Source organism: Protobothrops mucrosquamatus, unplaced genomic scaffold (assembly GCF_001527695.2).
Source record: "Protobothrops mucrosquamatus isolate PMUCROS unplaced genomic scaffold, P.Mucros_1.0 scaffold681, whole genome shotgun sequence".
In the NCBI taxonomy this organism is placed as follows: domain Eukaryota; kingdom Metazoa; phylum Chordata; class Lepidosauria; order Squamata; family Viperidae; genus Protobothrops; species Protobothrops mucrosquamatus.
The window spans coordinates 422377-441123 of record NW_015386968.1 but is presented as its reverse complement, the minus strand read 5'-3'; the positions used below and the strand labels follow the sequence as shown (position 1 = coordinate 441123).

The 18747-nt window shown below is 35.3% G+C and overlaps 1 protein-coding gene across 2 annotated transcripts in view; it reads right to left on the bottom strand.

Annotated features, from left to right (window-relative positions):
- RBM20 (RNA binding motif protein 20) overlaps positions 1–18747 on the bottom strand; it is an 80367-nt gene that overhangs the window by 8014 nt on the left and 53606 nt on the right. The window contains exons 5-13 of one of the 2 annotated variants that reach the window (XM_015818112.1): positions 18060–18148; positions 14939–15082; positions 14082–14213; positions 11227–11306; positions 9573–10210; positions 9481–9536; positions 7354–7987; positions 5715–5834; positions 3765–3886 (exon numbers count right to left, since the gene is read on the bottom strand). In XM_015818112.1, the coding sequence (XP_015673598.1) occupies positions 3765–3886; positions 5715–5834; positions 7354–7987; positions 9481–9536; positions 9573–10210; positions 11227–11306; positions 14082–14213; positions 14939–15082; positions 18060–18148 (2015 nt within the window). Of the gene's footprint in view, positions 1–3764; positions 3887–5714; positions 5835–7353; positions 7988–9480; positions 10211–11226; positions 11307–14081; positions 14214–14938; positions 15083–18059; positions 18149–18747 lie in introns of both variants that reach the window. The other variant, XM_015818111.1, reaches the window with a different exon arrangement.

Genomic DNA, 18747 nt, shown 5'->3' with positions numbered 1-18747 from the left:
GTGCGCCTTATTGCTTTCATCTTGTCAAGAACGTTTTTGAGGCCCGCATCAAACATTCTGAACTAACTGGGAAAAATCATTGTTTAAAAAGAGTGTATGCTTTTAAGTGAGAAGGCACCGGAAATCCTACTATCTTTTTCTTTATTATTATTATTATTATTATTATTATTATTATTATTATTATTATTATTATTATTATTATTATTATTATTATTATTATTATTATTATTATTATTATTATTATTATTATTATTATTATTATTATTATTATATTTATAGCATTATAAAAGAGGGTTTTCAGCATTCACTACAATGGAGACCAAACATTGAAACACACTCATTATAGCATTATAAACACACATTGAAACACACTCATTATAGCATTATAAAAGAGGGTTTTCAGCATTCACTACAATGGAGACCAAACATTGAAACACACTCATTGTCAGACTGATTCTAAAATTCATAAATGATATTCCAGATTGCATTCTTATACATCCCATTACGTTTTTAAAGCTGAGAGGTTAAAGGGAAAAAGTGTATTATTAAAGCATGTTTCATTTCGATCTTCCTTTCATTGACCAATTGATTGAAACAGACAGGTATTCTTTATAAGGGGCTGTTTGTGATCCAAATTGCTTGGTGGACTTGCAAAGTTTAAGAAACACTGTTCTAATTAGTTCATTTTAGATTTAACTGAGAAGTTTGGCATGTCCACCATTCTCATAACATATGAAAATGATAATATGAGCTTCAGTATGCCATGGAAAAGTACATTTGAAAGTGCAAAAAAAAAAGCATTTTTGCCTTCTTTCTACTAGCTTCACTTTTTTAAATTTTACAACTTCTTTTATCCAAAACACAATTTGTTCAGAACAACAGAATAACAGAGTTGGAAGGGACCTTGAAGGTCTTCTAGTCCAACCCCCTGCTGAGGCAGGAAACCCTATGCCATTTCACACAAATGCTTGTCCAACCTCTTCTTAAAAACCTCCATGTTGGAGCACCCACAACTTCTGGAGGCAAGTCATTCAAAACAGAAAAACGCAACACTGAATAATAATGTCTCTATATTAAAACTCTTGTATCTAATTGTTTATAACATTCAGCCGGGCAAAATAGTGCATCATAAGGCAACAATCTTTGAATCAACGTATCTCAAATCAACTAACTTAAATATCCGGAGTTTTTAACCTTGGGTACTGAGGACACCCTAACTTTAAACCTTTTCAACACAGACGAAGTCACTACACGTGACGGGGTCAGAGAACTAACAGTAAAGGTTGTAAGGGACGGTCGAAGGGTGTTCAGTCACCCCTTCAGCCGTCCTTTAACGATCAGGCACCGGTCATCTGTTTATTCACCTACACGACGGTCCACGGGGAGTGAGTGAGTTGATAAGCAAGAGACATGACAAGGTTCAGGAGAGTAAACAGAAGTGCATGAGAGGCATGGCACAGGTCCGGGTCCGGGAAGCTGCCCGATGGTGTAGGTTGGGGAGGATGCTCAAGACATGTGACAAGAGCCAGGAAGGGTCTGTGAGGATGGAGCACAGATTGGGGAGTGTGCATGAGGGTATGAGTCAGGGAGAGTGTGCAGGAATGTGAGGGAGGCAGGGCAAGAGTCAGGAAAAGCACATGGGAGTATACTAGTAGCAAAAGAAATAACTCTGAAATGATGTCCTGATAGGTTACAGTTGCCTAGTATTCTTGGTATTTTCAAGTCCCTATTTTGTATACCTTCCTAAATTTGTTTTATTTTATTTTATTACATGATGTGGACATGTAGATGAAGGACAACATTCTTCAAAGCTCTTAGGGTAAACAGCAGTATATGACTTGAAAAAAAACCTGATAAATTAGTATTTTTTCTTCATAAAATGAAGAAAAAGGAACAATCTGAGGAAGAAACTGGATATCAGGACGTAATACTACCTTGTGTTTGTGGATGGTTATAAATAGAGGGTTGAAGTTAAGAGGTGCTAATTCGCTTGGGAAAACTTCAATGTGATCTACTGCAAGTTTAAAGTGGCCACATAACCCAGCAGACTCTGGAGGATGCAAGCAGATACTATTGCTGTAGACTAAAATGCCAAGATAGAGTGTGAGGTAATCTTGCCTGCTGGAAAAAAAATACTGCAGAATCCACCATAAGTTCCAAAAATCTCAGGAAGTGGGAACAAATTGGTTGACACAAAAGTGCAAGCAGGCTAGATCTAATATAGCTCTGGCATTAGCAACTACTTCTTCCTTTGAAGGAGCTGCCAGAAGGTAATTACTAAAGTAATGAAAAACTTATCTCACTTGAAAGTATTAAGTGGACTTCCACAACCCTGTTGCATTTTAATACTCTTTTGCTGGAGTTGAAAGATCAAAGAGAAGCATCTTGAACTGAAACAGATACTCTCCAGTAATAAATGAAGGCACTGGTGATAGTTTCTCCAGATTCATGTATATGTCCTTCACATCAGTCATGTAAACTAGTAGCTATTAGAGGTGAGAATACTTGAAATCAATGGGATGAAGAATCAGTCTGAAGATACTGTTTTGTTTCAAGTTGTGAAATTACAGGAGTAAACTTCCCATTCTACCTTAGAGGCAGGATATCTATTGTGGTTACTCTGGTTTGCAAGATAAGAGAGGGGAGGAATAACAACAGCATAGTATTATGAAGACCCCCTGCAACTTGAAGGCATAGCTCTGCTTATTGTAATAAAAACCTATTGTTAGTAATTTTTAATGCCCATTTAAGAAAAAAAAAAGTGAAGGCAATCTACAAAGTTTACTGCTACAGTTGTGAACCATGAATTCAAGTGAAAGTAATGTTTGGATCTCTGAAACTGAATTAGAAAATGCAAAGTCGGCTGCTTCTATTGCTAGAACTATTATATATAGAGAGGAATTGACAGGATGATTGGTTTTAAGTATCATACGAAGCTTCTTGTTGCAAGAAAGTATTACATAAAAAGCTGTTGTACTTCACTGTGAAAATCTAAGTTTTACTTCACTGTCACTGTTTCATTTAGTGACAAACGGTTTTACTTCACTGCCTGTCACTAAATGAAACAGTGACAGTCTTCAGTCTGATGTTGTCTCCTTAACCCAGGGGTAGGCAACCTTGGCTCTTTTATGACTCGTGGACTTCAACTCCCAGAATTCCCGAGCCAGCCATGCTGGCTCGGGAATTCTGGGAGTTGAAGTCCACGAGTCAGAAAAGAGCCAAGGTTGCCTACCCCTGCCTTAACCAATTCAGACAATTCAGATCATGCCTTGAGACCAAACAGTATTTTTTATGGTTCAGAAGCTGCAACCAATTTGGTGCCTCATGGTATTAATCTGCTGGCTACCAGTCATATTGCCTTCTCTTGGAATCTCTTTGGGGCTTCTACTTTTATATTATTTGGTAAATGATTCAGCATAGTTATCATTTTATTCCTCAAGAGATTTGATATTGACCTTGGTATTTAACTACCTAACCTCTACAAACTGAAAGAGATTGTATGCTACTAAAGTAATATAATTTTCACCCGATTTCATGCAGTTTTCTGTTCTACTATAATGGAGTGTGCTTTCTAAAATACTCTTCCTAGTCCACCACTACTATAATAAAATTAAACTGGGCGGGGAGACACAACGCTGCAATGAAGAACAATGATGATGCATATACCACAGTAGAATACATTTTCAGGCTAAAGATCTTCCATATACTATCAGTAGTTTGGATAATTTAATAATCTGAATAAAATAATAATTTTATTTTATTACCTGCAGATTTTTATAGTGAACAGTACTTCTACAATGATGAATTTTTGCTGCATCTTCATTTGTGTAGAAAAGTCCACAAAGTTTGCAGTAGTAGCCAGTTCTGGGAACAACAAATTCCACACCTATAAAAAATGAATTATAATAATTAGGAAAAATTTTTAAAAGATGCATAGGAGAAAAAAAATGCTGAATGCAGCTTGTTGTCAATTTGAATAATGAACTGTTATGAATATGTGTCCCAGGATAATATTGTAAGATCCAGTCTGGACGATCACCAAAACCAGAGGTTTCGTCTTCCGAGCTTTCGGAGTCGTGCTGCAGCCCATCTTCAGGGAGCTTTTCTCTAGTTCATTATTATCCATTGGATCCTAATGAACTACAGGTAGTCCTCAACTTACAACAGTTCATTTAGTGACCGTTCAAAGTTACAACAGTACTGAAAAATGTGACTTATGACTGTTTTTCACAGTTACAACCTTTACAGCACCCCATGATCATGTGATCAAAATTCAGATGATTGGCAACTGACTCATATTTATGATCATTGCTGTGTCCCAAGGTCATGGGATCCCCTTTTATGACTGTCTGGCTTCCCCATTGATTTCGCTTGTCAGATTCACTTAACAACTGAGGCAAGAAATGTCATAAAATGGGACAAAAGTCACTTAACAACAGAAATTTTGGGCTCAATTGTGGTCCTAATTCGAGGACTATCTATATAGCATAGCCGATACCATTTCACAGAAAACCTAATAGCAGCTTTTTTTCATGTTTCCACGTCTAATTATTCAGTGAGTAAACATGCTATCTAATTATTTTCATCTTGCGATTATTACATGTTTAAATTCAACACAGAACATTTGAGCCATCTGCATTAATAAAAGAACTATAGAAATATGTAAATATTTGATGTTATTTTTTATTTGATCAATTTATAAGATTAGAGGAAGAAGATTCCACATGCCAGACCTGCATTTCTTATAAAAAGATCTGGACAAAGCATATTACCGTTTTTATTCCTTGTCTATTTTTGTTCCTTTTAGAGAAAAGAGGGTTTTAAATCCAAATATTAGAAGGAAGAATTACAGTTGAAAATAAACTAAATTTATCCTCTGTTTCTAAAGAATGGAAGGGAAAAAAGAAGTGAGAAATTCCATTTCCTTTCATTCTGGAATTCTTTCTCTTTTATAGCTCTGACTTGGGGAAAAGATGGAAATGCAGCAGTTAAATAATCAATCAAACCGATGGTCACTTAACATTTTAAAGTGAGCGTTCAGTTCTTTCAATATTTTTCTCTCCTTTTGGTTTTTTTGTTGAGATTCCTTAAAGGTTTGCTCTTGTTTTGGGCTCCTAGTATGATATCTGCAGCTAATAATAAAATCCAGTCAGTACCATTCATCCATACATTTAATCCTATTTACTTTACCATGATTGGTGATTCCAATTAAGTTTTTAACATTTCAATTTAAATATGTAATATGCAGAAAGTTGAAGTTCTCATCTTTCCTCTCCTTGATTATCACAATTTTCATATATGTATCATTATCTTCATTATCATTTTTATCCATCCTAACAGCTAAGCAAAAAAATGTGTTTATATTTTGTTTATTCACTTACTTGCAGCAGGCTGCCTCCCTGAATTTAATTAGCAAAAATCAACTGATTTCTCTGTTTCATTAAAGGAAATTGATCCATACTGTTGTCATCACTCATCTTGATTAATGAAACTTAAGTCTGTTCAGAATCAGATACATGACATTACATATTGAACATCTGGACATCTGTGATTTTTCAGATTCTGTCTAACCACAGTATTTTCTTGAATCTGGAGTTTTAAATATTGTTCTTAAGATAGAAAACTTCTCTGAATAAACTCAAGATACATTGTTCTGTAAGATAAAGATACTGTAAAAAGTAACATTGTATGTGAATCACTTCTATCAGACAAACCTAGTGGAATGTTGAGCTCCGTAAATACATCATCTTGTTCCCACGATGGTGAAAAATACAACTTTTTTGATTCAACTTCTGGGAGATCAGGAGTTTTTGTTTCTGTATACCTACAATTTGCTTTAAAAACAGAGGAACATTTTGAATAAAAGTAGTTTCTTTACATACACCTAAGCCTAGAATACTACCTACAAAACATTTTCTAGATCACTCAGGGATTCTTTCATATGATGTTCTCCAAAATTACTATGCATTGTTCCATCTACTTTTTCTTAAGAATTTAGGTGAAACTGTTAAATTGTTACATTCCAGTATTTTGGAAATTGTAATATTGCAAATACCTTAAAGTACAATGATCCTAAAGCACAAAGTGCAGTTACACCCTAGTGATAAAATATTCTGGAATATTATCCTATTAAATAAAAAGTTCCTATAGGAGACTTCTATCAAATTATTTTCTAGCAAACAAAAATATCCTTAAAATATGAAGGCAAAACTGAAAAATTGTAGAACTGTCACAACAAATACACTGGAACTACATTAAAATTGTTCTCACAATTCCTTGCCCAGATAGATTACTCAGAAGGTTTCTATAATCAATAATATTGAATAGTATGATCAAAACAATATCAGTAACATAAACTGGTGAAAGTCTGACTGAAATAGAGCCAGATAATAATTTAAATGCAATTACTTCTAATTCTCTATCACATTAGCAAATAATGGAATATTTGATAGTGATATATATAGCTTCATTTAATGGCTACTTTGTTTAGTGACCATAAATATGACAGTATTTTTTTTAAAAAATAATAATTTTGCAACCAATGGGCACACTTCCAATCCAGTTTCATGAACCTGACAACAATGCATGCCAAAGTGAGAGTAACACTGATGCAGTTGTACTTGAAAACTTTATCTAAATGAGATGGCAACAACCAGTAATCCTTGTTGGGTCTCTCTTTCAGTCACTTGTTTGCTTAGTGACCATTTCACTTCTAATTTAAGAAATGAATTGTGATCGCTAAATGATAAGAGGATATAATTAAACCATTCTTGCTGATTTATGAAGGGTTTTTTCAGTAAAGTTAAGTAACTGCCTTCAAGGAAGCAATTCCCTCACTCACAAAGTCATTAATCACCTCCAGGAACCATGGATTCAGTTGCAAAATGGTTGACTTAATTAGCTAGACTGAATAAGGACCAAGCAAACAGGCAGAGGCTCTTATCTCCCCAGATATCCTGTTTAAAATGAAATGTGAGAACCCAGAAACCCATTTCATAGCAACCTGCTTCATGAGATCCCTAAGAACTTTTTTAAAAAAAAAATCAACAAGTCATAAATGAAGAATAATTATTCTTCACATTGACAATTCTAAGTAATCTAAGATAGCATTCTAATGTTTCAAATTGTAGGAACCTAGAAGAGGTCATAACAAGATAACTCTTCAAGAGTATTTGCTAAACATTTACATAATATCCTTGATAATATTTGATGTGATTTAATGTTGACAATCAGTTCATCAATCTAGCTCATTGCCCGGAAAGTTAAAATCTTTGAGTAACACACATTTGTATTGAAATACAGTAAACTTAAATGTATTGCTTATGTAAAAATAAGGAAAAAGGAACAACATACCTTGAGTCTTTGGCTTTTCCTCACTTCCATGGTTTCTTTCTTCTTGAGATTTTTTTGCTAAGATATCCTTATCTTCATTATTCCTGATTTCCAGAGTTTCTATCTCTTTATAATCATCTACAAGTGTTTCACTCTGCTGGAAGGGTTCTTCCTTTGAAGGATCTGAAGATATGTACTGCGTCTCCAGTTTTAACTGAAAATTAGAACTTTCATCTATTTTTCTGTCATTATCATGCTGATCTGAATGCTCTTCAGATCTAATTTCATGCAATTCATCTGGTTTATCATCAGTATCAGAGTTTAGATGGGTTGCTTTAGTCACTGTATTATCACATTCAGAGCCACTTACATCTGCATTTTCTTTCTCTGATTCTATGCTGGCTTCCAATATATCAGATTTGTCTTCCTTTGTACTTAATAAACCGTGTTCATTCTTTACTTCCAATCCAGCAGCTAAGGTACTCCTTAGGGAACATTCTTCCTCTTCCTGACCTACAGTTACTATTTCTTCAAGTTCAGTTATATCGGGTTCCATAATAAGATCATCCTCTCCTACCTCATCAACAGTTACAAGCTCTTCCATATTGGTTGGATACCAAGTTTCCGCTTCCATGTCACTTCCGCTCTCCCAGTCCTGCAACGAAAAGGCAAATTTTATTAGGAATACTACAATAAATAAACATATAGACTGCTTATTACAAATTGATTTTAAGAATAAATCATGATCGCTGTCTTTATTACTTTATTACTTATTTATTAGATTTATATCCTGTGCTTCATTCAGGACCTCAAGAAGGCACACACATGTCACTATCTGGACCCAGATTAGTTCCTATACCAGATAAATGTCTATGCAGATTCTCAGTCATCCAGGTCATAGTTATCCCAAAGATGCTTTTTCATGAGGCAACTGGACTTTTTTTTTTTCTTTGAAGACATTTCGAGAAGCAAAACATCTTCAAAGAAAAACAAGAAAGTCCAGTTGCCTTGTGAAAAAGCATCTTTGGGATAACTATACTAGACTTAAAAAAAAAACATCTGGTTCAATGCCACCTACTATGGCCTTCACATATTAACTTGCATGAATAACCATAAGAAATAATAATATTTATCTACATTGACTCAAATGCCATGATAAATAATATTTATTTATATTTGCTAATAAATAAATAATTATGGATTTATGTAGTAATAATACTTACATTTTATTTAACAAAATTTTCAAACCATATCATAAAATAGAATAAAAAGTAATAATAATGAGTATATAGTGCATCAAAACACATCTTAAAATGTAAACAGCATTAAATAAACTTTACAGGTATTTAAATGATATTAATGTAAAGAGTAGACCAAATTTGGAGGAGAAGGTATTCAATACATAAGTTCAAAAAAAAGCTATTTACTCAGGTAGCACCTTCCATCCTGGGGAAAGGTCTCAAGCTATATAGGGAGCATTTTATGTCTATTTACAAACTGAGAAATCTTTTAAGAAAGAAAGAATTTTTCCCACAAGTTCTGTTTTGTGAAATGATAAGAGAAGGGCTTAAGGGAGAATTTGGCCTAATCTTAAATAACAGATTGTTTGAGAAAAAAAAATAATACTTCTAAATAATTTCTTATAGATGGTCTTGTCTGCCTGTACTTCCTGTACCTTCCTAAAAATTCTCATTTAGTACTCTTCTGTGTATGCAAGTTGTGCTAAGCAGTAACAACTGAATTCCTGAACCATTTTATATAAAATCTGCCAAATTTCAATTCCATAAGAGCAATAATCCTGGATTTTGGATGTGTTTTGTAAATCGGCCCATTTGAGTTACCTTGATTCAAAAGGTTTTAGCTTATCATGCACCATTTCATCTAGTTAAAGGTTATAGACAGAAGAGTTTAGTAGTATATAGTTATAATATACCACAAGAGTTTTGCTATTTTTGTTGTTGTTTAGCTTGAGTACTTACTGAGCTTGCAGAAATAAATGTAGTCTAATTAAACAAAATAAATGTTGTTAGCAAGATTTTTGTGGTTGTTTTGTCTATAAAACAACTGAAGTTCTTTCATAATTAATGTGAATAATAATGAATTAAAATAATTATTTTTATATTCATGATAGTTTATAGTACTTATTACCTCATTTTCATTTCCATTTTCTTTTCCTTTCTTTACATTATTTCTTTCGGCTATACCTTTTCCTTTCTTTACATTATTTCTTTCGGCTATACCAGGTGTCATGTCCTCTGCCTTTTTAGCATTGTCTTTTAATTTGTCTTTATCGCTTTGCTTTTGCCTGATAGTGTCAGGCATCATGATGGACTTTTGTTCTGACATTTCCTCCTTAGCTGTGTCTTCACAATGAGAATGTTTATGTTCTCTCGATCTTGTCTCTTCCTTTCTTTTGCCCTTCAAAGCAACATCCAGTGTTTGATTTTGATATTTATCAGACTTTTGCTTAGATGATTTTCTGTAACTATCTTCTTCTCTCATCTTATACGCAGGCAAAAGATAAGCCCCTTTTGCACTGGGTGAACCCCCTCTTAAATATTTTTCTTTGTGCCCTCGGGTTGCTTCAACGTGCTCTTCCAAGTCCAGGTGCCGTAAATAATGTTTTCTTTCATGAGTCCACATGTCACTCCTATCTCTTTTCTCTTCCACATTCTCTCTCCAAGGCAATAATTCTTTATCTTCCTCTCTCTGAGAATAAGGAAACTGATCCCATGGCTCTCTTCCATTTCCCCACTCTGTTCGGTTTGTGCTTAATGGGCTACGGGGGGAACTACAGGAAGTGAAGCTTGGGGTCCGTGATCTTGGGGAAAGTGAGCAGTTTATGGGGCTGCGGGAACGAGGCCTTTCCAATCCATATCTACAGCACAGGGAAAGAGTGGCATGTTGCATATAAGCATAAATAAATCAGCTGCTACTTAAGGTCTACAGCTATTTTATGGTTATCTGTTTTTAGAAGTAGTATATACATTTCAAATTGTCAATAATATTGAATATCATGCTTGCCTTAGAATAATAATATTTGGCATGTGGTTTGTATCATAAACTGTATATGTAGTCAGAGGAGCAGAAACAAGCGTAAAATGTTAATATATTATTATGGTCAGGAAAAATTCACCATATGTCTAAGAATTGAATAAATGCTAAAACTATTACAGCACTGTCAAGATGAAACTCAATACTAGTACTAACAGTAATAATATAAATTGGGTTTATATAATTAAACAGCTCTGGTGGTGATATTAGATATTTATTCAGGAAAAGGATATTTAGATCTCTTTATCTATCTTGATTCCTAAGGCAAAGATGGGATGATCCCAAGTTCTCTGATCCTGAAGCAAAGCTATTTTCCCATCTCTGCCTCTCTATGCTGCATCCTTCCATTTCTGGCTATCGCTATCCGTGTCTTGGCTGCTGATATGTTCCCCCTTTGCAAAAAGGCTAGCCAAGATCTTCACTACTGGAGCATTTGCAAGAATAGCTCAGCTGTTCCACACTTTCCAGAAGCAGGAAAGACAAGGAGTAACAAAGTGACTTTTTGCAAGAAAAGTTAGGGAAAACTGGCTTCTTCCTTTATCCTACATGGACTTTTATTAGATAGATATAAGCAGTCCATGCAGAATAAAAGTGATATTTTTTAAACAAAGTGAACAGTATTTATAACATATCATTATTATTCAAATGGGAGAAAACTTCAAACTGTATGGAACTACTAGTCTTATATTTGAAAGTCTATCTTGCATGAATTTTTTTTCTAAAATTTGTAGCTTGTTTCCAAATTATTTGGAAGGACCAGTAATAGTTTCTCCTCTACTGAAATCACATTATTTTTCCGTACATCACAAAAATAGAACAATATCAATATGAAAAAAATACCTGTCTCCTTCTCTCAACATATCTCTTTCTCTTTGAGAATGGATATTTTGGATTATTGTTGCCACATTCTTTCCTGGTTTCTAAGCAAAATAAACATATTGCAACTGTAAATAAATGTATACTTCAACATTCTTAAAAATAACGTTGGCTAGCATATGTAGTTAATGGCCTATCCTCGCCACTGCATCCTTCACGAATTCTTTCCAGTTTTCATCGTAAACAATCAAATTGGTTGTACTTTTTAGTTAATTCCTTGTTGATGTGTACAGGTACTCCTCAATTTACAACTACAGCTGGGAATGGAATTTCCATTGGTAAGAGATGTAAAGTGCAATGACACATGAGGGGCAGGGCAAAGCCCTTCATAGTATGAAGCCCACCCTCAGCCTGGCCCAGCAGTGAAGCACAAAGAGGCTTCTTGGCACGCCAGAGCTCTGGCGATGCAAGAAGCTCTTGAGCTGCAGCATGAAACCCTTTGCAGCACAAAGCCCAACCTGAGCCTGACCCATCAGTGTGGTACAAAGGGGTTTCTTGGTGTGCATATGACTCCAAGGCTACAAAAGACTCCTGAACTGCAGTACAAAGCCCAACTCTAGTATGGATCAGCAGTGTGGTGCAAAGCAAAGCTGCAGCTACCCCACCTTAGTTAACATTCGCAATCACCCTCACCACCCTTCATTCCACTGTCCCAGCTCACCTCCACTGTCTTTTTGCTTCCACTGCTGATGAGGCATGCCTGGTCTCACCCTTCGTGAGACAGCTGCCAGCCACATGAGGTCTTCTTTTCCAGGTCTGGCAAGGAAACTGCCATGTGTGATCTGGAAAGAATGCCTCATGTGGCTAACAACCCACCTTGCAAAGGACCAGGCTGAGCATGTTTGGTCAGCAATGGGAGCAAGAAGAAAGTGAATATCAGCTAGGGTGGCAGGGCCCACAGAGGGCAGGGTGTCAAATGTGCATTGCTTAGGGGTATGGTGGGGGAGTTGAAGTGCCCTGTGGTCATAAGGGTGGGTGGGCTGCCAAGCACCCACATTTTGATCACACCACCATGAGGGCACTTCAGGGACAGGTTCAGCACCACTGTTACTTTGAATGGTCATAAGGCAAGGACTACCTGTACGTATGAAAATAATCAATGCTTAAACCAAACAACTTTTCCTAAGCAAATATTTAGGAAACAATCACTGTACTTCAAATGGCCCAATAACATTTTTGATCTAATTTCCCGCCTGTCCATTCATATTGTCTAGCAGAATAATTTCTCTTTAGATCCCATTTATTACCATATTAATTTTTTTCTCCAAACCTCATTCTGGTTTCTTCATTATTGAAGCATACCATCTAATCTCACCAAGGTATGAATTTGTATTCTATGCATCCAGAACAATTTATGTGATGCCAGCTCATGATAACTTTGTTCATTCATATAGTAGTTCAATCTACACCTTCACTTCCCTATAGTATTCATCAACTCCATTCCATAAAATCAATTAGCTTCATTCAAATTATTACTTATATGACTGCTCTTTTTGTTTTACTATTCTTGCCTCCTTCCCTCCTCTAGGTTTTCTTTTCATTTTTAAGTAAGCAACTTTTTCTTAATAACCAATCTCTTACTGCTAGTAAGTTATCTGCCTTATCTCCCTTGATAAATATGGCACTCATCAATTAATCCTTTATAATAAATTTCATTTTCTTATATTTTTTTTCATATTGCATATAGAATACTCTTCAGTTTAATTTTTCTTATCGAATGGAAATGCTACTGCAATTCTCAATATACATTGTGGCATGAACTATAATAAAACTAATGACTGGAAGACACACGTGTAAGCAACTTTGCAAAAAAATCACGGGAACTGTTACTAAAAAATTGCTCCAACTTGCCAGTGGGAGGGGCTCTCTGGGGTCTCATTACACCTTTACAACAATCTATGGACGGTGTATTTAATTCCAGACTATGTTCCTAATTTTGTTCCTAATTAAAAGAGAAAGTCAGCAGAATTAAAATAAAATACTGATATCCTTTCTTAAAGTTCTTAGTCAAAGACGTCATCTGAACTTCTCAGCTCTGAACATATAACATATTAGGCTCACTGAATATCCAAGTCTACCAAACAATGAGGAATATCTGAAGGGGGAAAATAGTTAAATGTGCTTGTGATTATTTCTGGAAGAGACAAGGTATCAGGACACAACATCGCCTTGTCTCCATGTAGGGATGGGTATGGAATTGCTTATCTTTAGTACAGAGATATGGAAGAGAAGAAAAGGAAAGCATGAAAAATCTATCTCAACAATGTGCTGTGTGCTCTTTTCTCTAGAAGCGATTGCCATAAGACATTCTATGGGAAGGATCCCAGAAAAAGAGAGGAAGATGAAGAAGGCATCAGAAATCTATTCCACAGTGAATCCCCCACTCTACAGAGCCACTGCAATAAACTGTTCTGTAGAAATGGTCCTTTAAGAAAAAAGGCTCCAATTATTTTTTTATTTTTTTTAAAAAAAAATATTTCATAGGTTAGTAAGGAAACTTGGTGGGTTTTGTATTCTGAATTGTGGGGAATATGTAATTGCTTGGTCAATCACATAATAAGTCAAAGACCAAATGAAAAGAAACATTAAAAGAAGTCATGATTTACAAATTTTGTTTGCATCATTTGGTATATTTAAACAAATTGAACAGGAAATAGGCTCCATCAATGAACAATGCATATACATATCAATCACTACAGTAGATGGTTTCAGAAAAAGAAGATAAATGCTTAAATTTTATCTGTAAACCAAAATGTGCAGTTGAAGACCATTTCTGAGCAGCCAGATTAACAGAATGACATGACAAACAATGATATTACCTTTAGTTGAAGCTCTTTGTATCTTTTAGACATTCTTATGAGTAACTTATCATCATTTATCATTGCAGGTTTCTCTTTATAATATTCTACCATAGCCTGAGCTGCTTCGGTATAGGCCATCTCTAAAAAAGCCTGTGATCATTCAAAAAATTGTTTAGAGTTTAGTTATTTAGTATGTACACAGAAGACAAATCCAAAAACTACAATAGTATATTAAGTTTATATTTTTAAAATGTATTTTTTCTAAATTATTTCAACATATTTATAAACACACACACACATTTACACACATATATATATACATGCATGCATACATAAATACATACATACATAATACAGTATATACAGTATACACACATACAAAACACACACACAAACACACATATACATATTCATCTTTCCCGAATGGAATAGTCTGGCATAATCAATTCTAGAGGAAAAGAAGATATCACGATAATCAGTTGTAGAAGGTAAGTAGTTAGGTTGACAGATATTCTGCAAGCCAGAAAAACAGTTGAATGAAAAGAAAGAGGGAGGAAGGGAAAAGACTGAGGCTTTGTTAGTGTTTACTAGCTACCTTACTTGCCTCTGTTTCTCTCTCTATTACACACAGAGAGTCGCAACAGTCCTAGCAAAGGAACCTTGTTGGATCTCTTCAGGTATACTGAACATAACACACAAAATGATGGTCATGGTATACTTTCCTAAGCAGAAAAAGAGACCTTGTTTCCTCTACAACTCCAAATCCTGTCAACTCCAAGTTACGTCATCAGAGTTCCTAACCATTTTTTATAGAATGTGCAAAATTTAAGCAAAATGTTCACGTATTTACTTTTCTTTAAGTAAAAAAAAAATACCTGATTGGTAGATTTCATGAGAATATAATTAGTGACTTTTCCGAAGGGAAGTCCAAGGTTGATTACATCATTCTCTGTACAACTTCCTTCAGGAAGATTACAGATGTGTACTACACGACCTGGGACACATTTCCTTTGTAGAACCTGAAATTATTAAAAATAAATTTAGAAGCAGAAACAGTTGTAAAACAATCACCAGGTAAACATACACATTTGAAATCACACTTCTTATCCTTCGGTGAGTTTGTACAGAGCTGATATTTTCAGAATCTCAAATACTTGTTCACAAGTCCATATAATCTCCTTTTCATTGTAGGTCAAGAGTCTGTTAAAAATTAATACTGTCATTTAATTGTGTAACATAACACATTGAAAGATTGCCTATATATAAATAACACTTTCATGTAAGATATAGACTACAAAAATACTTTAGAGAAATCTATAAATCCACAGTTCTACTAATCACTATGCATATATATCATCCATATCTAAAAACACATCCCATTTCTCTAATACTCAATAGATAACTGTACCATCAATGTCTTAGTACACATCACAATGATAAAAAAAATAATGAAACATCAGGGGCAAGTAGATAAATCACATGGTTTGCATCACGTTGTTGTGACTCCTGTTTTGTCATTTGCTCCCACTTTCTGGCCCCCATGAATAACTATGAATATTATAGATATTCTGGAAGAGTGATGCTTGATATGTGTGCTGAAAAGGCAACACAGCTTAACACTTCATTAGTGCCTTACCCTTACCCTTGAGTAGCAACTGAAATTTGAGACTAAGGAGAATGACTTGATCACATCTTTGCAACTAAAGAACTTTAAATGCTGACTTAAGATTCTGCCAGTTAACTCTCTGGTGCTTGATTCCTCTAAAAGGAGGTAATGCACCTGATAACCAACAGATTTCCTGGTAAACTCTTTTTTAAGAATCTGTATTCCTCAAAAAAAAGAAGATGGAAGATACTTTGGATTGTTGGCTTTCCTTTGTACTCTGTCAAATAGTGGATATCTACTTATTAACAGGGTAACTCCACTATTATACAAAGAATATGTATATTATACAAGTACTATCATTTTCTTTCATTTATTGTTAATTGTATTCACTTTACCACAGATTCCTATAAAGAACTTTTTTTTCCTGTTAAATAGATATAGGGTGCAGCTAGTGGTATTTAAAGAGATGACAGTCTCTTTGCAGTCTCCCTCTGTCGTCTTGATAATTTTGGCCCAGTATAGAACCCACTGACTGACTCAATATGGCAAGTAAGATATTCTATGTGATAGTTAAAGCTGTGTTTATTAATATTGGCCATAGTAACAGACTCCTGCAAGATAGACTGTGATTTATTTCCCCCATCAGGTGAATTTTTGTACATGCCATTTTTATTTTGGGTTTAACCCAGTGGTGGGATTCAAATACAATATGTGAACAACCGGTTCTCTGTGTGGATGCTGCTTCTGGAAATCCATTCTGGGCCTGGGCAACAAAAAATTAGCTACCGGTTCTGCCGAAGTGGTGCGAACTGCCTGAATCCCACTACTGGTTTAACCCATATTTTTATCCTTGTTGCTTTGGTAATAGACCTGGCTATCTCTGTCATGCAATCCAGTGTCCAGGGGCAATTTTAATATGGAACAGAAAATGACTCGAGTGGAATTCCAGGTCTCCAGGAAGAACTTGGTAAGTGGATAAAAATGTCAAATCCATTCTAAATATCTGGCTGTGTAGTGGACTATAATGAGGAACAAAAAAGGCCACTGGAAGAATGTCCGCCAGTGCATCTTCACTGAAGGACAGGGAAAATGCATGGAAGTTAGTATAACTTGAAGGCTTACTGGAGAGACCAAATTGGTCTCGAAGAAAGACCAGATGAAGAATAGAAAAGAGAGGTGGCAAGGCAAAGTGTTATATGACCAGTACCTTAAAAAAAAACTAGCAGGCAAAGCAGATAACAACAAGAGCTAGCAATGGCTAAGAGCAGAAAAGAAAGAGACAGAGGGCAAGACCAAGCCTTAAGAACAAATGCATTCAAAGCGAGAATTGAAAAGGCAGAAAATGCCATTTCTGCAAAGAAGCCAAAGAAACAGTGGACCACTTAATTAGCTGCTGCAAGAAGATCAGACAGACTGATTTGACAATGGCATGACAAACAATGGCATGAAAAAGTAGCAACAATGGTGCATTGGAAAAACTATAGGAAATACAATTTGCCTGCAAGCAATAATTGGTGGAATCAAAAAGGAATAGAAAATGAAAAGCTAGAGGGGACTTTAAAATACAAACAGACAAGCACCTGCCACATAACACTCCAGGCTTAATAATTATCAATAAGAAAGTCAGAGTCTTGATAGTGGACACTGCAGAAGAGAAGAGAAAGAACTGGAGAAAATCACAAAATACAAAGGTCTGTAAATAGAAATAGAACGGTTGCAGCAAAGACACAGCAACCCATTGTAACAGGCACCTTGGGTGCAATCCCAAAACATCTGGAGCACCACTTGAATGCCTTTGGCATTGACAAAACCACCATCAGTTAATTGCAAAAGGCAGCTTTACTTGGAACAGCTTACTGTCAAGGATGACCCTTTGGCAGCTACGTGCCTCTGCATTTCAACTTGCCTTTAGATAAAGGGGGGGAGAGGGATTACTTTCATGTGGGTAGATGGAGAAATGAAACTTATTCGATTCAGCTGCAGACTGTGGGAGCTTGAAGCCTTGTCAAAGACACCAGAACAGGTGTGGATTTGAAGTAGATGGTTCCCATAACAAAGTGGACTTATTGATATAGATTACGTTGGGGGGTTGGCTGGGAAAACTATTGTTTAAGTCTATGAATTGGTGTGGGAACTTCAGAATTAGTTTTGCTTTGACATAACCATGCAGTGTATTCAATAAACAGTAAGCTTTTCAGAAATGGAATTATTCTGGAGTTTTATTTGGATTCTCGAGCTGTTGACACTTACACCTGCAACAATATCTTTAATACCATCAAACAGCAACATCTGCATATGGTTCTTGGAAAGAATTCCATAGGTGGATAAAAGTTCCAAATCCAGTCTAAACATGTGACTGACTGTGCAACCAACATAATAAAAATACTCACATTTCCACCTAGTGGTACGTAAGAGAATGACGAACTTGACTGGCCAAATGAAGATGCAGAATTATAAGACTCAGCATTTAAAGGGTAATCTAAAGAAACGACACATATTCCATGAAAACATATGCAAAAGAATAAATCATTTCTTTAAACATAGATTTTGACAATTCTTTCACATTTATTTATATTTTTCCTATAAAGCATCCCATTGCTAATTCAAACCAATGATGGTCTATGATTCCCTCGAGATAGCAGACATATAAAAACCGTAATACATCAAAGTGAGACTTTGTTCTTGATTGACAAAACATAGAGGGAATCATGTTTGATCAAATTAAAGGTACCTAAGGAAATGTATTTATTATTCAACTTATATGCCACCTATCTCATAAGAAGTGACTCTAGATCCCTAAAATATGGCTTTCTTTCATTCTTATTTTCCATTAACTGGTAAATGAGTCATGTTATTTCTAATCCTCAGTCATAGTAGCAACAAGGGGGAGGGGCAAATTATGAAATATGTATCCTGAAGATACATGCAAAAACTACAACTCATGTCTCCCTCAGATGTGAGGGTAAGCAGATAAGATTATTATCTGCATTATGATGTAATTGTATACGTGTTGGTACTTCGAAGAAAATAAGGTGTGCTCTGGCACCATTGAAAGTAATGTATAACCTAGTAACGACA